Source organism: Tinamus guttatus, unplaced genomic scaffold (genome assembly GCF_059628265.1).
Source record: "Tinamus guttatus ecotype Peru unplaced genomic scaffold, ASM5962826v1 Tinamus_guttatus_pri_ptg000599l, whole genome shotgun sequence".
Classification (NCBI taxonomy): domain Eukaryota; kingdom Metazoa; phylum Chordata; class Aves; order Tinamiformes; family Tinamidae; genus Tinamus; species Tinamus guttatus.
The window spans coordinates 2948753-2968537 of NW_028289133.1; the positions used below are offsets into that span (position 1 = coordinate 2948753).

The 19785-nt window shown below is 39.7% G+C and overlaps 1 protein-coding gene across 3 annotated transcripts in view; it reads left to right on the plus strand.

The window, feature by feature from the left end:
- LOC104578150 (sodium channel protein type 5 subunit alpha) overlaps positions 1-19785 on the plus strand; it is a 160270-nt gene that overhangs the window by 75546 nt on the left and 64939 nt on the right. For all 3 annotated transcript variants that reach the window (XM_088534772.1, XM_088534773.1, XM_088534771.1), the window contains exons 15-16: positions 600-956; positions 16675-17145. In XM_088534772.1, the coding sequence (XP_088390898.1) occupies positions 600-956; positions 16675-17145 (828 nt within the window). The remainder of the gene's footprint in view (positions 1-599; positions 957-16674; positions 17146-19785) is intronic.

Genomic DNA, 19785 nt, shown 5'->3' on the forward strand with positions numbered 1-19785 from the left:
CCTGTAAGTTTTTGAGCAATCCCTGTTCAATATGATTGAAATTAAACCTTTGGTTGAAAATATAGTACAAGGGCTCTGAACCATTTCCATCCCCAAAATAGGTCTTAAGTGGGACGTGGGTTGTGCATAGACTGCATGATCCTCGACACGGAGGTGATTTTCACCCTGGGAGCCAACAGCAAATAGCATCTGGCTGCGGTTTGCTCTAAAACACAGAGGAATTGCTTCTCTCTTTGCAGGATCAAGCCCTAATCCCCTTCTCCCAGGTGCCTGTCAGGTTGTTTAATTTGAGGAGGATAAGGAGCACAGAAAAAGAAATGCTATAACCGCCTCTTCCATCCTCTGCACACCTTGATACCCAGAAATAGCCTCCAAAGCGTGTCTGTCTACAAAGGCAGAGCATTGCTCTCCGAAACTTAAGCAACTGATACAAGAAGAATAACTGATATTTTATTAATAGATGTAGTGGTGTTAACAGGAAGTCCTGCTGAAGTCACCTTGTGCAGTTCACGTGTTTTGTTTAACCATTTTAATGATTCATCAGCTGACACTTCTGTTTTGCTCGTGAACTGACACTGTTGTTTCTGTCTTGTTCACAGCTGCGAGTCTTCAAATTGGCAAAGTCCTGGCCGACCTTGAATACGCTTATTAAAATCATTGGTAACTCAGTGGGTGCCCTAGGTAACCTTACTCTCGTGCTGGCAATCATCGTTTTTATTTTTGCGGTGGTGGGAATGCAGCTTTTTGGGAAAAGCTACATGGACAACGTCAAGAAGATAAGCACAACTGGCAATTTACCACGTTGGCACATGAACGATTTCTTCCATTCATTCCTCATTATATTCCGAATTCTCTGTGGGGAGTGGATCGAGACCATGTGGGACTGCATGGAAGTAGCTGGGCAACCACTGTGCCTTCTCGTCTTCTTGTTGGTCATGGTGATTGGAAACCTAGTGGTGAGTTGTCAAGATGTTTCTTCTTCCTTTTCTGGTGCACTTAAGCAAAAGTACCCTCTTTCTAAATGAGAAACTGCAAATCTCTCATTGTTCTTCATGTATAGCTTGGTGAACCACGTTTTCACTAAAGAAATTTGTTTACATCCCAAGCACAAAATTGATAGCTACTAAGTTGTGCTACTAATTAGGCTTAACATTTTTGCAGAAGGACAGGTAATGTTTTAATAGAAAAAAAGGCACATGAATTGGTTCTAGTGATTTTATTTCTTAAGCCATTTTCAGGTGTTAAGTGATTCTACTTTTTTTTTCCCACCATATCAGGGGATATCGGGGGATATTTTTATTTTCTTTTTATTTTTGTCCATTCAGATGTTGCAGGTGTTTGAACGTATTCCTCCTGCATGTTCTAGGAAGCTGCAGGTTATGCTTACTGCCACTTGCTTGCTTGCCTTTCTAGTAGAATATCCCATAAGCGTGAGTTATATAAGCTCTGAACCTATTAAGGCTGAATTGTATTTCCCTGTTGACATCTTATGGAATGCTTTGCTGGCTTGCACTCGTTGTGGAAATGTTTTGCCCATTCAGCTTACAGAGCATCTCTGACATTGTGGCTCTAATGGACTTGCTGTTTATGTAGTAAGTTGTTTAATAGTAGGTCTTGCTACAAACGTGTTGGAGTTTGCTACCATTTGCTTTTAATGGTTGTTGTTCTTTTAAGCATCCAGTGTTCTGGATCTGAGCTCATGGGGTTGAAAAGTTCATGAAAAAACTTATAGAAATGCAGAGCAAAGGATTTTCATTTACATTCATTTAAACTTTACAATTAGATTTGCACTGAAAATATTGATTGGAAAAGCAACCCATATATTATAGTTATTGGCTACCTAAATGAAAAAATTAAACTATGATTACTCAGAAAGTGGCAAAAAAAAACTTTACTTTTTTTTCTGACTTCAACTTTCTGTAGATTTTTTTTTAACTCTATGTAATCAGAATAATTAGGGTTCTTTATTACTTTCAGGGAGTTTAGCCTAACATTCAGAATTTTAATCTCTGCTGCTCTTAAACAATAGATTTGGTATATGGTAATGAACCTGAAAATCGTACTCTGGAAATACCTGAGCAATTGGTAATTTTGGCATATTAATGGATTATTGATAGAAGTGAAATTGCAACATCTGTTTCCTTTAGATATTAACAATCGTCAGTAGGCATAAGGATTGGTAAATACAAAATCTTTTCTATCTAGATTCCAGTGCTCAGCAAAGAACATTCCAGATGCAAAGAGATGTTGAAAATCTCTTCTGAATGATGATTCTGAATTCATCGGTCAGTTGAAAGCAAAAATAGTAGCTTTATCATTTTCATCCAACAGTTTGATAAGCATGTGGCAATCACTGGTAAATAGGAGTAGTAATTGTATGTGGTTCACTCAGAAGCACAGGGAAAAAAGAAAAGGAAAACGGTTCATAAATGTGACAGTGCTAGGCAAATGGAAGTAGAACAAAAAATCCTGAATCATGAAAACAATGATGTCAACCATATTACACGCAGATTTCACGGTCTTGGTTAGCAGGTAGAAAGTTCTCTTCTCCCTCAGACATCAGCAAGAAAATTCTTGTTTGCTTTCATGAGAGTGGATTGACTTCACAAGCTCTCCATTTGCTAAGCAGCATCAGACCCAAAAAATTAGATGACCCAAAAGAACAGTCAACTATCCAAAAGGAGAAGGCTGAAAAGCTCTTTATATTGCCTGTTGTGCGTAGCTTCCTTTCGCAGCAAAGTTCTTCTTTTAGTTTCCAGAGCTCCTTGTTTCTCACCTGAATTCCATGAGTCAGTACTGATATTTTTTGTAAGAAGAAAAATATTGAGAGTATATCTCATTTGGACTGAAAATTCTGTCCTAGTGTCTGAAGGCATGGAGGGAACCCTGTAGCATTTTTCCTTGTGTAGCAGATCTGCACATTCATCTAGATTAAATACCGTCAAATATTTTCCCCAGTCAAATATGGCAGTGTTCATGGTAGCATCCGTGGTCATTTTTCCCACTGGAGAACTAAGCAACCCACTTCAGATCCACTTTGTGAATACTCTAAGTTGATTTTTTTCCGTATTATCGGCAGACTCCCATGGGAAGAGGCAACTTGGTTACAAATGCCATGCATGATCCAGAGATGCCTTTAGTGATTTGGTTTGCTGGTCTTATCAAGCCTCACTAAGACAAATTCAAGGAAAGGGGAAAGAAAGGCATGGGAAATTAATAACTGCCCTGGGAAATTCCTTGTTACAGAGCAGTCAAGCAGTTGAAAGGAAGCTTAGTAATTCTTAATTTTTTTGTTGGATTTCATATTTCCTGAAAGTGTCTTAGATCTCTGCAGTGCCACATGAAACTATGTTTATTACTGGCCAACAGACGCTTGAGTCATCTTCAAAGAACTAGTAGCATAGCTACAAAATTATTGGCTGTGCAACTGGCTTTTGTACAATAACATTGTGCTGCTACCATCATATAGCATTTTTTGTGTCACTGAAGACACAGGGTAAAGGTAAAGGAGGGGAATGGCAATGTAGTTTCTCCGTCTTTTATAAGAAATACTGTCTGAAATCACTAGCTGATAATTATGTTTACTTTGAGGTTTTTAAGGGAGTTAACATATTTCCTATGTACATTTGTGTTGTTGAGGTCAACAGGGAAAATTACTGAGTCCGGATTATTAAAAAGATGTAGATGAATCCGGGCAATAGGCACTGCCTGGTATCTCCTCCTCTGCGGGGTCAGGTGGTGCTGCAGACCACGGTGTGATACCACCCATTTCTCAGGACATGATTGCATGTAATGGTCTAGGGACCTTTAGGGCACTAATGACGTACATGAATAAACCTGGCAGCTCAGTCGCACACAGAATAACCTTCAAACCTCTCTGTGGGTGCATGATGTGCTCCATCCACAGAGGAATTCAGCTTTGAAGATGTCCTTTTATTTTGCCCTCTGAAAAAAGCCCGTTGTCTGCTCTCTTCTGCAACACCTCCAAATGAAGGTGTTGCACAAGGTCACTCACGGTCTCTGCTCATGCTCCAAACTGGCTGCCCAGTCTGCAGAAGCATTTGGAAATTACCTGGGTTGCAGATTCCCCAGCCAGCTGTTGGGGAAGAAAAGGTTTGAGGGATCTGTTTCCTGGTATCTAAGCTGGTCATGCTGTGAGCAGGAGTTGGGCCAGCATCCACCAGAGGTCTTCTCCAACCATTATCAATTGTTGATGCTATAGTGGAGAGAACAGTCAAATGAGTTGCAAAATCAGTTGAAACAATTAGTTTTGGGGGTCAATATAGTACCTTCTCTACCAGGTTCATCTAAATCTTTTTGTTTCAGAACACTAATTAAGCAAATTTCATGATTAAGCACTTTCTGGCTGATTGATGTGTAGTTTAGGTGCCCATACATTTGACTCCTTTGCATTACAATGGACTGTCTGGATGGGTCTTTGCCCACTCCAGCCAAAGTCTGAAGGAGGCTACACTAATGCGCCCTTGAGAAGTTGCCTGAGAAGGCAGTTTAGGATGAAGCAGGGGCTGATTGAACCTTACAAAACCTTTTTTTGTTGTTGAGAATGGGACCTAATGACTGAAGCCTGGTATAGGTACTGGAAGTATAGACAACTCCTGCCTTGAGTCTGGTGCTCCACCCTCACGAGTAGGAGATGATAGGAAAACATCTCAAAAGAAAAACTAAGTAAAGATGTGGCCCTGTGGAGCTAATGGGATAAAATGCTATATGAGTTTACTGGTAAAATAATAGATTCACTGTTTCTGAAAGAAAATAGGTCATTTTATTGGAGGGGAATGCTGACCAAAGCAGATGAGGCAGATCAGCTCTGAAGCAGATTGATTGATACATGATTAAAACCCACCAATTTTCTGAAGTCAAAGGCTCACAAACAGGAGATGCAACTAGCCCCAAACACAGAACTGATACCTCTGCAGAAATGGTTAAGCATGGAATTACAGGTATAACCAGGTGTGCATTTACAGACTGATTGGCTTGTCAGACCAGACTAAACTTTGGACTAACATGTCTAGAACCACAGTGAGATGTCTTTATTGCTTTGAACACAAGTTCCTCATTGGATGAGGAGTGAGAGTCACACATTATGAGTGTAACTTCCAGGTGTTCCCACCTGTCAGATGAGGGAGATAATAGTAAGGTCAATGTATGGAGCTAGGGAGGAGAAGGGAGGAGAACTCTGACAGGCCTGAAAGATGAAACATGATCTTTTAACATTAGCCCTTGGCTTTTTTTTTTTTTTTTTTCTCTTTCTTTCGTTTTTGTCCTCTGTCCATGGAAATACTGTTGACTCAGAAAAGTATTAATGACATTTTCTGAGAACACAGAAGTAGAAAGCTTCACCAGTTTGCTTTAGGAAGAACCGCCTAACTCTTATTGAATCAATAGACACGCATGAAATTAAGAAATACAAGGTATAAGGTCATGCACTTAGCCCTGTTTAAGAATTTATGTTATGATCAAGTAGCTAATCAACATAAAATGCTTGAGAGAACAATAAAAGTCTACATATTAGTCACAGTGGATGTCTACATCTGAGACAACTACATGGAGCTTTTATAGTCACATCTGGTCAATGGGCTCCATGAAATTATAAAATACTTTACCCTAAAATATATCTAAAATGCACTGGAAATAACAATTAAAAAGTAGCTATTTCTGTCTCTGCAGTCTTGGGATACTGACTCAGCTGCAGACATCTACACAGACATATCACTGTGGTTAATTGGGCCAGCAACGTGTGGCAGCCATGAAAAGGGTAAATGAAATTCTAGTATGCATCGGGTCCAATAATTACAGAGGAGTAAGGAAAGTAATGGTGCTGCTGAACAGGGATATGCAATACTGTATATATTGCTCCATTAATGCTCCATATATAATGCTCCATTAATGACTGATGCTCAAGAACAATTAAATCAAACTGGAAAAAAGTACAGAGAAGAATATGAAGTTGATGAGGGTAGTGCAGATCTAAGCAGGGAGGAGAGCAATTTATTTTCTGGGACAGCACTCACCCCAAACTAAAGGAATATAAATCGCCTATGGGTACCTTTAGGCTGAGTTTGAAAAGGGGGTTTATGACTCTCAGTGCAGTGAGGTTGTCCAGGAGAACAAGATTTGTGACCCAAATGGACCTTCCAGTCCTGTTTTCCCATGTGTACCTGGCAGCAGAGCTGCTCAGCATGATTTAGATGAGATTTTAACTTGCCTGCTTTAGTTAAACCCAATGGTTTATCCTACAAAGAGGAGAAGGGCGAGATGGATGAAGGGCTAGTGAGCATGGATCCTGGCGTGACATGCTCAAGGACATTTGGGTTAAGGGGATTGTTTGCGTGGGGAAAAGGTGTGACTACGGATGTATGTGAAGTTCAGTCTGTGACAAAAAAAAAAAAATATGGGAATTTCCTACCCAGGATCCTGCTCTTAAATGATAGCCCCTAAGTGACACAAGGAGCCATTGGATCCCAAGTAATTAGTTAGTAATTACAGCTGTAATCATACAGTTAAACAAAATCAATCTCTGTGTGTGCCTGCAAGTTTGTGGATACTTAGATTAATTGTTTTCGTTTCCTCCCTGTTTGTCTTTCTCAGCACTTAACAACAAAGTAAAGGCATGTGATAAATATTTAATTCTGACTAGCTTTGTTTGCTAATATTGCCTGTAGTTTTGTGTTTGCAGCCAAGGGAATCGATAAAAAAAATCTCAGATAATAGATGCATACTGTGCATAGATGTGTGATACAGATCCGCTCTATGGGTTGTATGGTCTTTAGCACAGCAACTTTATTTCTGTGTAAAACCTTTTCCTAAAGTCAGCTGCTTGGTATTACTGCTTTAGTACCTTTGGTCTCTATCTGAGGAACAGGAGAGGGAACAGATGTGGCCACTGCCTCTGCACATTGGTAGCCCATGGTGCAAGATCAGCCAGTGGGACAAGGTTATAGATGTATTTGCTCCAATAAAATTTATTTCATGGCTTGCAAAAGTGTTGGAAATCCCCTACTGATGCAAGCGAGTATATTAAAATGGACAAAGATTGTCTTCAGATGAGCCTTGCATTTCTGCCTGAAGTGAAGGGATTGTCACTGAGTGAAGCTGAATCAAGAGTCTGGCCTTTTTAGAAGACATGAAGCATTACGCAAGGGTTTCAAGACCTTATTTTTTTTTTCACAGGGTGATTAAGAGTTGCTTTACCCCAAAGGCCTCATTCATTAAAATTTCTTGTCCCAAAAAGTGAATGAAAATGGAACACTGATGGATAGTATATTTCCAGTGATCTCCTGATTTTCTTTTCAAAGTAGATATAAATCTAGAGCAACTGTTTTCATTGTTTTTCTTTATACCTAGAAAAACGTCCAACTCAAAAGTTGCAGCCAGACTTACTGCCCTGAATCGAGTAATTATTTTGTCTTTTAATGACAAACATGTCCTTATTCAAGGGGCCACCGAAAAGCTCAACTGAAAAGCTCTGTAAATAAAGGTTAATATCCTTGGAGGGTAATGTAACATTTATACTGCAGTTCTTATTCACAGATCTGATGTGTAATATAAATGAAGGATGGAACGTGGATTTTTTTGTTCATTGTGTGCCTTCTAACTACAAATACTAGGTTAGAACTGATTGCTGGAAACCAAATGGATTTAGGCAGTGTGGGGGAGGAGGTGTTACCCACAACATTTCAATCTTTTATTTTTTCTTTTAATTTTCAAACCACAGCAGCAGTCTGCATGCTGAAGGCTTGCACGTTGTAGTACCACCACCTAGCAGGTATTCTCATTTAGGCAAGCGTTTTGGCCCATTATAGCTCTTCTTTTTACAAAAAATGGAAGAAGGAAGGGCTGAGATACAACTGCACGAAGAGCTGGGGAAGAGCAGTGTCTTGCAGGGAAACATGCATCCACCGGAGGTTCAAAGGGAAGTTCACTTTGCTCGATGAGTCTGGAGTCCTGCAAGGGTTTTCCCTTCCCCTCCCCTCTCCCCGCTCCCTCGTGTTTGCGTCCTGGATGCAGTTGTTCACCTCATCTGCTCTCTCAGCAGCGCCCAACATTCTGGAAATGTGCATTTGTATTTCAGTTGCATCAGCTGAGAAGGCCACTAGACAAACAAGCGAGAATAGGCATGTCAGGAACGGTCATCATCAGGACATGCAAAATCTGCAAAGCAGCAAGCGGAATGTGTGCGGGGCTCCAGGGAGGAGGGGGAGTCCCTGAGAAGCTACAGAAGCCGTGACAAGAGCTGGGGGAACGCTAGAGACCGAGGGGGGCTGCAGTGCTAGAGAGGGTCCAGGAGAAACCAGGAGGCTCAAGGGATGGCTAGAGGGAAGTGCAAGTGTCATTTGAGTCTCCACCATCAGCTTGGACATCTTATCAAGCAGGGCAATTTTTCTTTCTCAACTCACATGCACCTTTGCAGAAAAGCAGCCCAGAATATATGAATAAGCATATTTTGGGACATACGCATAATAGACTCCAAGCAACTGTCATTGTGTTACCATCCTTTTTGCTTCCACTTACATACGCCTATGGCGGGCAGCAGGAACATTTAATACAGTACTGAAGAATCCAAACCTCAGAGGAAGAAACCTAAACCTCAGTGGCTTTCCCAACTTCTCCCTTCATATCCCCTTCCTGCCTTCATGCCAGGTACCCACATAATCAGGAAGCTGCAGAGAAATTTTTGCTGCTCATGTGCCCCATTTTCCATCCTCACTGCCCTGAGCATTTTAAGGGTTATAGGCAAGATGTTTGAGTAGTTTCTGGGAAGCAGAGCACCCAGATAACTGAAGCTTTTGATCCAACATCTAGCTGGGTCCACGCAATGATTAAGCATCCTTGAAAGCAATGTGTGGCCCAACAGGATTTCAAGGTTACAGAAACACATAGTATCATGTACTAAATCAAAAAGATAAATCCTGATAGCAACTATCAGTCTGGTTTCTTTTGATGACTGCTAGTGAGAGATGGAAAGCCTGTGCCCTATTGTATGTCAGTTGAGAATCAAAGAAATCCCTTGCCTAAGACTCCAGGATTTAAAAAAAAAATGTGAGAGTTATCAGTACTCATGTAGGCAACTATCATTTTATTGGGCAGATATGTTCCACCCTAACGTGTAACACCATGTTGATGCTGGGCTAAAAGTCTGGGGGAGTTAAGCTCAGAATATTTCTAAGAGACCATGAAATGCTGGTAAGTTGGATTCTTGTTTCAAAAAATGTGATTGTATGGTAAATTGAGTACTTTAAAGACTGGGAGAATAAAACTGCTTTGCTAAGAAATTGGGAGACTATCTTTCAAAAAAGTGATGGCGATGGAAATGCACCCAAGAACAGATGAGACTTTCAAAACTAGTCTCCTAAAAAGGAATCTGCTTCCTTCTGTCACTTCAGATTTATGAGTTTGTGCATCCTGCTACAGGCTCAGTTGTTTCTCCTGAATAGCTGATTTTTGGCACTTGGGTGCCTAAACCTGAGTAAGCATCTTGTGTCTTGTATTATGGGACAAGTATATTTCAGGGCACTATTTGGTGTCCATGCTGAATATTTCTAAAATATGCCATCTTTTCTCTGGAACATCCATAGAAAGGTAAATCTTTTCAAATGTAATAGTGAAAAATCTTAATTAAAGTGGCATCACAGAAGAAAAATGAGCTTTTGTATCTTCTGTGCCTTAAGGGAAGCTTAAAACGAGATACTCTTTCTTTTCATCTGTGAAGTAAGTGTTTCCAAAAGCAGAAGTCCAAACCAGGTTTGTTGATGGCTCAGGACAGGTATGGTTGCTTTAGGAAATTTCAAGGAGGGAGATCTTTATCAGTGGAATTTTAAGGTTTTGTTGCTCTGATCCATAAATGAGCCAGTGAGGTGTCAGATGGAGGAATAAAATATGAAACCATACCCAATTCACCTTCAAGGGTAGGAGACTTCTCAGGTATATGGAGGAAGACAAATGTTAATACACTAAACCTGCCCACTGGAAATCAGCCTTATGCCATTTGTGCTACTCATGTTTCCAAGTCAGAGATATTCCTTGAAAAACACTGCTTAAGCATTGGTAACATTATATGAAGCAGTGGCAGGAGAAAATATTTTTAGTAGGAACTTGCATGTATATTGTTTTATTATGATACTAATGAATTGTTGAGATTTGGTTGTAGTCAGGGGACTGTCAAGGAGTTGCATTTCCAAGAAAAGTACTGCTCGCTATGTAGGATAAAAACAAGCATAAACTGCAGAAGTATATGGAAATCATTTTGCCCATTTTTGTATTACATCTGTCCTTGGTTAATAGTCTAAGTAGGATTTTGTCAGTGGTTGAGTTCTCACTAATAGTTGGATAGTTATTAAAAATCTAAAAGACACTGAGTCAAATTTAATTGGACAAGAGTGTGCAAAGGTAGGTACAAGTAAATGTGTCTCTTTTTATTAATGTCACTGTGCGAGTTGCCTGGATGTCATTGAAAGGGTAATGACAACAGAGATTTTTCTTGCATGCACTGAGGCAAGGACAATATTTTAATGTTAAAATAGATCAGCTGGTACAAATTTAATACATTATTCATTTCCTCTAAACAGCTTATGCTTTTTGTTAAAAAAAAATCTCTGAGTTAAAATATATTGATTAGTTATTCTACCAAAACTAACAAGGGAGCCGTTAGTTCCAACAGTCACCTCTAGAAATAGCTCATTAAAAGGGATATGTACAATAATAAGCTAATCATGACATCTTCTTAGAGGTGTTTGACATATAAAAAGAAAGTGGAATCTACATTTCCCCACTTGCGTTTGCATGGCAACATAGTCTGTGACTTCCCAAGGAAATAAGCTGAAGTGTTAATTTGGAAATGAAATGAATATCATGGAAGTTTCCTCCCTCTGTGGGTCCACTGAACCCTATTCAGGTGGAGGTCTCTCTCGCCTGCTTGATGATGAATCTCCTGTCCAACACTTCCTCCTGTTCCCAAAAGTTCAGCTTGGCCCACTTTTAGCATGTTAAACTCCCCTAAATCCAATAAAATCACTGGCCCACATTTACATATGAGAATCTCCAACAGATAAGGACATATTCCATATGTTTGGTATTACTATAAGCAGCATAAACCAGTGAAGAATCAGGCGTAGATTTCTTTTTCACTCAACCATTTTGTTTCTTGGCTGCTATAAAAGGCTCTGCTGTTCTATTTCGTCATCTCTAGATTTCACGTGTCATATTTTCCTCTTTCTACTTTGTTTGGACCATCCTTAGCCAGATTCTTGTTCAGATTAGTTCTCATCACTTCTTTGACATTCTCACATATACCATAGGCTTCTTTGTCTCCTGCTTGGAGCAAAACTCCTCTTTCGAACTTACTTTGGCTTTCCACCTCCCATGACAGATTCTGCAAGCTCCGTCTCATCACAACTCTTGATTTCACCCTTCCCAAACACATTGAAATCTCAGTGCTCTGTCTCCATCTGCTTGAAATTGTTATAAGATTTTTCAGTGGAAAAGCATTATGATTTTTAATTGAGTTAACTTTTGTACGGAACTCTGCCTTCTGTGAATCAATGTCATATTTTACTGGCAAGTAAAGTACCTGCTAGCTGACAAAATTTGGGGTTTAGATTGAAATATACTGTGAAAAAAGTTGATATTTTCTATGTTGAATTTTCATGGTGATAGTAAAAAGGCACTTCCATTTGTCTCTGGGCTTGAACATTTTTCAAGCACATTTAATCTTAGTTTTTCCTTCCTCCTGTTTGTTTGCTGCTTCTTTGCCACTGTAGGCTCCCTTCTCTGGGCAAACCTGGGAAATGTATTTATAAAAAAAAATTCTCATCTCTTTGACTTAATTTTCTCGGCTCTGGGCTTGATCCTGCCCTCATATTGATCCTGCCCTCATGCTGATTGGTATAATGCGTTGGCTGCAGGAAAGTCATTCCTCATGGTAGCCATTAACACTGTTTTATTTTTCTCTCTGTTATTTTACTACAAGTTTTTTTCCTTCTTTCTTTTTGATTCTCTCCAACTTTCTTTTCCCATCAGCATAGACAGGACTGTTTGTGCTGACGTCTGCTGCTGTGCATTGAATGGGAAGTATCTCGTTCTGTTGAGCTCCAGACTGTGGTCCAACCTGTCAGATAGGCAGCAAGAGTGATGTTTACATAGTCCTCTTTACATAGTCCTGCCTGCTGCTCCTAAATGGATGTACCCATGTTAGGTCTGATAAACCCATGGGTAGTCCAGCTTCATATCTCCCCTGAAAATAGGGAGAGATGAATGACAGTTTAAAAATGACCTCAGGGAAACTCTGATGTGACACAGAGGTGCTGTGAAGTGTAATTAATGGGCCTAATCTACCCGTCCATTACTCAAGCAGATTTACTTCTATGTAAAGTGGCGAGAACAGCACTGAGGAATCCAGTCCATTAATTATACATACCCCCTTAAACTGCGAGGAGAGAAGTAGGGTGACTGTTCCCTCCATACATGCAAACACCATCACATATGGGTGAGCTCAGCTGCCATCTAGCATTACTGCTCTGCCTTGTACAGCTTGAAGACGATCGGGTACACAAGAGACCGATGAAACTGCAGGGAAACGTGATGTCAATAACCTTTGTGGAGAACAGTCCCCAAAACTCCCATCCCTATGGTAAATATGCAGAAACACTAATGGGCTGTGTGAGTGGCTTTCAATTCGCCTGACTTCCAGTGTCTATAGTGTAGATAACTACGGCTGCAGCAGCCACCTATTCCTCATAGTCAACACAGATACCGGACACTTTTGTTCCTTTGCTTCATTTTGTGTGTTGGAGCCATCGGTTTTACAGAATCAAACAACACTGAGGTGAGAAGGGAACCACAACATCATTGAGGTGGGAAGGGACCTCTGGAGATCGTCTAATCCAATCCACCTGCACAAGCAGGGTCACCTAGAGCACGTTGCATAGGATCACATCCAGGCAGAAGGGATATAGGATGGGATATACAGGCACCTCTGACTATAATTCTTACATTTTGCCTGTCTATAAAGAGGACCCTAGATGCCTTCTCTTAGCAGATGACTCCCCTAAAGCCTTGCGTGTGAGTATCAGCCTTGCCACAGGACTATGCCTTTCAAGCATGAGCTCTGCGAGGGCTGTTCCATAGCTGCTGGGAAATTCACATGGTAGCTATCAAGCCAGGGGATAAAAACAAGTCCTGTTCTCTTCTTTCCTAAGGAAAGTAGAAATAAATCATATAAAACTGCTAGTGATAGACGGTTTCACGCTGCATATAAGAGAGAATGATTCCTGTAATATTACGTCAATTTTTCTTTCCTCTACAGAGCATCTGCTGTCATTACCATCACACAGATTTTGTATGGAGATTGGACTGAATTTGGTCCATTGTTTTCATTAAATTTCAGTTTCTTATATTTAAAGAAATGCTATTTCTTTAAACATACCTGTTTTTAGTCCAAGCAGGATAATGTGGAGTTGGTTAAAAAAGTTCCTGTTTCTACTGAATGCTTATATGGTGCTTCATAAGAATCTCCTCCATGACTGCTAGATTGCCTTGTTGGGTCAAACACAATTCTCTAGAAAAATCTATATGGCTACAAGCCAGGAAATCCACACCCACATGTTCACATGTTTTCCTAGCTGACCTTGGGCAGAAAATGCGAAAAAGAAAATGTTTTCTCCTTCCTGCCCTGGGCCACAAGGACAACTTCATGCTATACTTGGAGTGTCATGATCATTTCAACAGCAAGATCCTAAAATGCTATGAACCTCAGATTATGAGTTGGCTACAGGATAAAGAGAAACTAGGCTGGGAGGATATAAGCCTCTTATCCAGGCACAAATAGCTGAAATAACAGAAAAAGGAATACAGAAAATAACTGATCATGTAAATTGCTTTTTGCAGAAGTACTTTCTCAGTAAACTTTGCCCTGAGATGAAAATGTACAAAGGATGGGAAAATGTACTTCCAAAGAAGGAAATAGTCGTCCAGTAACAGAGAGATGGACTAGATGACCTATTACTGCTGTTTTCTGGCCTTAACTTAGATCTCTCGTTTCTTTGATATATATAGTCCCTCATGAACAGTTTTGCTTTGCTGTTTCTTAGATTTTGCCACAGTAAACAAAATAATTGATATATTAAGTTTGCTAGAAGTCATCAAGGTCTCCAAAGAAGAGGCTGCATCTTCTCCTCTGCTGGGTGAAGAGCAGTGCAGCTCTCCACTGCCATCAGAAACAAACAGAAAAGAAGAAAATCAGTTACTTTTACTGGTCAGAGTGTCATGAGAAACTTCTTGTTACACTGGCTAGGTTTGGCAAGTCCTGTTAGTTATTTGCTCTGCAGCCGTAACTGCCCTAACTTTCACTATGGAATACCTAAATCAAGACCCAAGAGAGCCTATGCTTCAGTAGATACCTCCAGAGCATGGTTCAGCCCTTCCAAATCTCCATGAATGCCAGAGTGTCTCCATGATTTATAAAAATATCTTAGGAAAACTCCTTCAACTTCAGCACCTCAAAGAGGCATCTAAAATTAGGCTGAATGAATCTAACTTTTTGCTCCTTGCTCTCTCTGCTAAATAATTACGTAACAAGAGTCACTAGCTTTGGAAAGTGAAAAGACCTATGAAATCATCATGTGTTATCATTAGCGTTTCGTTATGCTAGAGGTGCTGGAGTTTATTTGAGGACATCCATTATTTGGGTCCTAACCTCAAAGAGGACCTGCTTGGGGAGACTGGATGCTCAGGGCCACTGGAAAACAGGCTTTTTTTTTTTTAAGGAGATACATATCAACATGCAAATCTACCATTGCTTTTGGAAACTGAGTTAGTCTCTAGTTTGCTTTTACTTAAACTGAAATCATTGCTTTAGTATCCAGGAGGACTAGATATTATTAGCAACATCTTACAGGAAATGTGTGTCATGGGCCAAGTATATATTTTTCAGCAAAAAGCAATGAAATTGAGGGGAATAAGTAAACATAAAGTGCTTATACCGCAGTTCGCTCTGAACACCCAGCCATACATGTCTGAGGTTACCTGTTCATAAAGGAAGGAGGGAATGATATGTGAGATTTATTTTTGGCTAAAAGCATAAAGTGCAAATAGCTCTTCATGCAAAATGTCAGCAGCATTTCTGCAAAGCAGACAATATTGCTTGATAATCCATGGTAAATAACAACACAAAGAATGCTACCGCCTGTTATATACACCTGCAAGGTGTTGGGATGAACCCATGCAACTATGGTTTTGTATCTCAACCAAAATATGGAAAAATGAAGCGTTTTAAACAAGTCATTCTGCAAACAGAATTAATGGAGTATAGGCTGAAATTTAGCTTCAGATATGAAAAACTGAGTGTCTACATGTAGGTATTCTTGTATGAGAAAGACAACAAAGCTGCTGTTACTGTCCATGGAGATCAAGGGCTGAATTAGGAGTTGCCTGATGCCACTGGAGACCCTGCAGGTTGTCCTGCCCAGCCTCCTGCTAGGCTCAGGTTTCAGATAAATGTAAAAAGTGTGTGGCACATACTGCTCATAGCAGGATACATCAGGTATGTTTGGTCTGCTTGTGCTGGGGCATTGCAGGGGCAGTGCATTCAGTAGCTCTTAAGAGAACATTGGCAACTTCAGGGCTACCAACCACTTTCGTTTGTAATTGCGGCGATTGCAATCAGCACTTCAGGAAATAGAATTGACAAGATGCTTCAAATAAAGTGCTACTGGCGTGATCCAGACCAGGCTAGGGTACTCTGCAAAATTTCAGCTCAGATATTTTGAATATGTGAAAGAAAAGGGGGAGAGGATGCAACAAAAACTTTCAGCTGATGTTGGTTTAAGTAATCTCTGTCTGATCACAGTTTTCCCAGGCGTCTGTCTCTGGTACAAGTTTTTTACCTTTTTCAGTGCAGCATAAAATCTATAGTTCAATACTGCTTAGACCAGACAGGTATAGTGTTGTATACACAGCAATTAGTGATCAGTTTTTAAATTATTTGGCCTCTTAGGTGTTTATTCGCAGTCTCAGCAGGTCTTCAAGGCTGGCCATGAAAACACATTCAGCTATTTATAAAGGTTTCTGAATATACTACTAGTTTGAAGTTTCCCGTGTATGCATATCACTCTATACTGTGAAATATAAATAACAATATTCATACTGAGTGAAAAACAAAAAGGCACCGGAATACATAATTTCTAGAGTGGTCTTTTTACATATAAGCAGCACCGTTCTGGATTTCTGTAAGCACTGAAATTAATGATTTTCTTCAAGATGGAATAATACTTATGATAGGAAATTCATTATATTATCACGAGAATTCTGACACTATGTATACTATGTATCTTCTAATGAAAATGTTATCCCCTGTTCTGCTTCTGAGCTTAACACTTTGTTTTGCATGCTTCAAGAAGCTGCAGGGAAAGGGAAAGTCAGGATGTATTATTGTCCATGGTGAATTTCTGCCCATATGAAAAAAAATGTGCTTGGAAAATTCTGCAGTATTCTGATTCCTGCTGAAACCACCTCTATGTAGAGGTAGTTCCACAAATGCTGGTGGTGTTACATAGGCACAGATGAAATTAGACTCAGATCTTCTTGCTTCCAAGACCAAACAAGCAAACAGTTGTCCTCCAAACGATGGTGATTTTTTTAATATTATTTTATACATTTCAGGTGCTCAACCTCTTCCTTGCCTTGCTGCTAAGCTCTTTCAGTGCTGACAACCTCTCGGCACCTGATGAGGATGGAGAGATGAACAACCTACAGCTTGCTTTTGCACGGATCAACAGGGGACTTCAATATGTGAAGCACACAACGTGGGATTTTTGCTGCAGCGTCCTCCGGCATCCCAAAACAACTGCTGAAAAAAAGGCAATGATGAAACTTGCTGCCCAGAATACAGGTGCTCTCAACAACTGCGTGAACAGCCACACAACTACCGAGCTTGGCAAAGACATGGAGAGCTACAAGGAGAACCACACTGAGGATGGCATGAATAAAAACGGGGAGAAACACCTGGGAATTATGGACAACGATGATTTCATGACCAATCCTGACCTGTCCATTTGTGTTCCTATTGCTGTGGGAGAGTCTGATATCGAGGAGGAAGATGAGGAGCAGAGCACATTTACGGAAATGGAACAGGTAGGCAACTAAAATGTTTGCTAGCCATAATATAACTAGAGAGGGCTCTTATTCCCACCCTTCCTCTGGATCCACGGCTCATGAAGCAAATGTCCTGTGGCCTAAACCTGCCTTTGATATGCTGTTAACTTCGGAAGTTACGCATGCATATCCAAAAGCAATATTCATTCTCTAACAAGAGGCATTCCCTTTCTCTGTAGTCTTTGTTTTTGTCTAGATTAATTCTTCTAACAAGAGCAATGGAGTCCTTCCTCACATAGGAGCCTGTATTTTTCTTTCAGCTGAATCATGGGAATCTGAGACATTCTGACTATTGCCAGGCATTTTCTCATAACAGACAGTAGCTCGGTTTGAGCCCTATAGTGGGGTTCCAGGGCCAGGTAGCTCTCAAAAATTCCCTCAAAAACTGGATCAAGGAAGGTGCTGGTATGGCAATTTGCCAGAGAAAGTGAGGAGAGGATATAGAATCGTACATACTTGAACAGGAAAAACAGTTGACTGTGTGTTTTGGTCTGACATTTTGGATTTGCTTATTCCTCACAGTCCTCAGTAGGAATGGCAGAAAAAATTAGGGGTTTGAAATGTTGATGTTAAACAGAGAAGAAAAACCTCCATGAGAATACTCTTCTCTCTCTGCTTCGCTCCTATTCTCCATTCTACCGGCTTTAACTCTTGGCACCATGTATTGTAGTTTTTTAAAGTTGTTCCCAAATACTTCAGCCTTGAACTTGAATGCTCTGATGCCAATTGACACCTGCAGAGTTTAGCAGGCACTGGATCACAGATGTGGTTTTGGATCAAGCTGTTGGAAGGGACCTCCAATCTCTAGGTTAAATGGAGGCAAAGCTGCCCTTATAATAGCAGATTTCTCCTGAAAATAAATATATAAATGAATCAAAGCAGCCAGAGGAATATCCTATACCAGGAAGGTGGTCACAGATCAGCTGATAAATGTTAATCTCTGCTCCTTCATTGTACAAAGCTTTTCAGTATAAGTGAGTGCATCTGGTCACTAGTAACTTATATTGACCAGCTCCTTGGAAAAGCAAAGGCATGGGATATCATCAGGACATCAAGATAACAAAAAAAAAGTCTGAAAATTCTGGAAAACACTTTTATGGGCTTTTTATACTTCTTTTTTTTTTGCAATAAATCTAAACAATTTGTGTTGGTGAGGTGGAGGCAAATCACAAAGCTGAATGTGGCTGTATTCAGTTTTGCCTTTCTGCAAGTTGGACGTGTTCATAGAGACCTCCATGAGGTCCTGTCCATTGGTGTCTTGCTCCATCTAAAGAGAGAATAAGAATATGTAAAAACATTTTGTGACAGCTGGTAAGAAAATTGACTTCCAGGGATAACATCTGTTTTCTCTTTGATGTCTTTTTTCTATTACCAGCCTCGTATTAGTTAAATCTACAGGCAGAGCACACTTGAAGAGTGAAGTCTGAATATAGTAGATGGCTTTCTTAACATTAGCTGGTGCTGAATGGCAGAAATGTGTATAATTCTGGAGATCAAAGTTATTGCTTTACAGCTTGCTGCAGTGGGTCACATTTGCTTTTTTGTTTTTGTTTTTTCATCCATAATGTATAGGAAAGGTTCATTGCAATTTTGCCCAAAATAAAGCATATGTGTGTGTGGTGAGGTGCACGTGTGGTATCATCGTATTCAACCTTTGTCAGGATAAATAGAAATGTTTGCAGTTGGAGCATGGAACATGAAAAGTTTTAAAGATTACAGCTGATGGTGTCCTGAAAAACCCTAAACTACTAAAATTTTATTTAAAAGTACAATGTTTGCTTGTAGGTACTAGCATATGTGTTAGTAAAGGGGAAAGATCATTTTATGTTATAGAGCAAGAAAATGCTCACCTATAGTGAGATATATTAGAGTTGTGAGGTGAAGAATTAATGTTAAAAGATTGACACATTAATAAGATAAAATATTCAGAACAAAATTAAATTTGCAATTGTTAAGAACATTTCTTCAAAGTGTTTCAATAGGGTTGAAGCATTACTATATGCAATATAAAAATAAAGGATTAAGAATGGAACAAAACAGAAAAGAAACAAAGCTAAATAGGAGAATCAAAATCAAATACTCAGTTTTCACACTGCGTCTTTTAAAGAAATTTCCGATAAATATTAACATTATCAGGTTACCTTCAAAGTTTGAATTGCAGTAACATAATATGTTTGAGTGACATTTTTTTCAGTACTTAGTCAGTGCTAAGGAGCATGATTAACAGAAGTGTAACATGGTTCAGAAACACACAGGGAAATCAAATGCAGCTCACAGCTATCATGGGCATTAAACAGAAGGAAAGGAGTTAAGGAATAAATTAATTAGCCTTGTCATGAGTGTTTTCCAAGCTTTGACAAACAGCTGTTGCAGGTCACTACTCTTCCTTTTTTCATAGTCCCAATCAAATTTTCAACCCTTTTCTGAGGCCTTTGGGGTATACTGCTGAAACAATACAAACAAGAAGCAAGTTCATATATCCAGTAAACGATTTTATGAAATTTATGAAGTTTATGAAGTGGGGAAAATATGTACTTGCAAGAAGGTGCAAAAGAAATGAGTCAAAAAACATTAACATAACTAAAAAGTGAAAAATATTTTTTAAAAAAGTTCAACAGC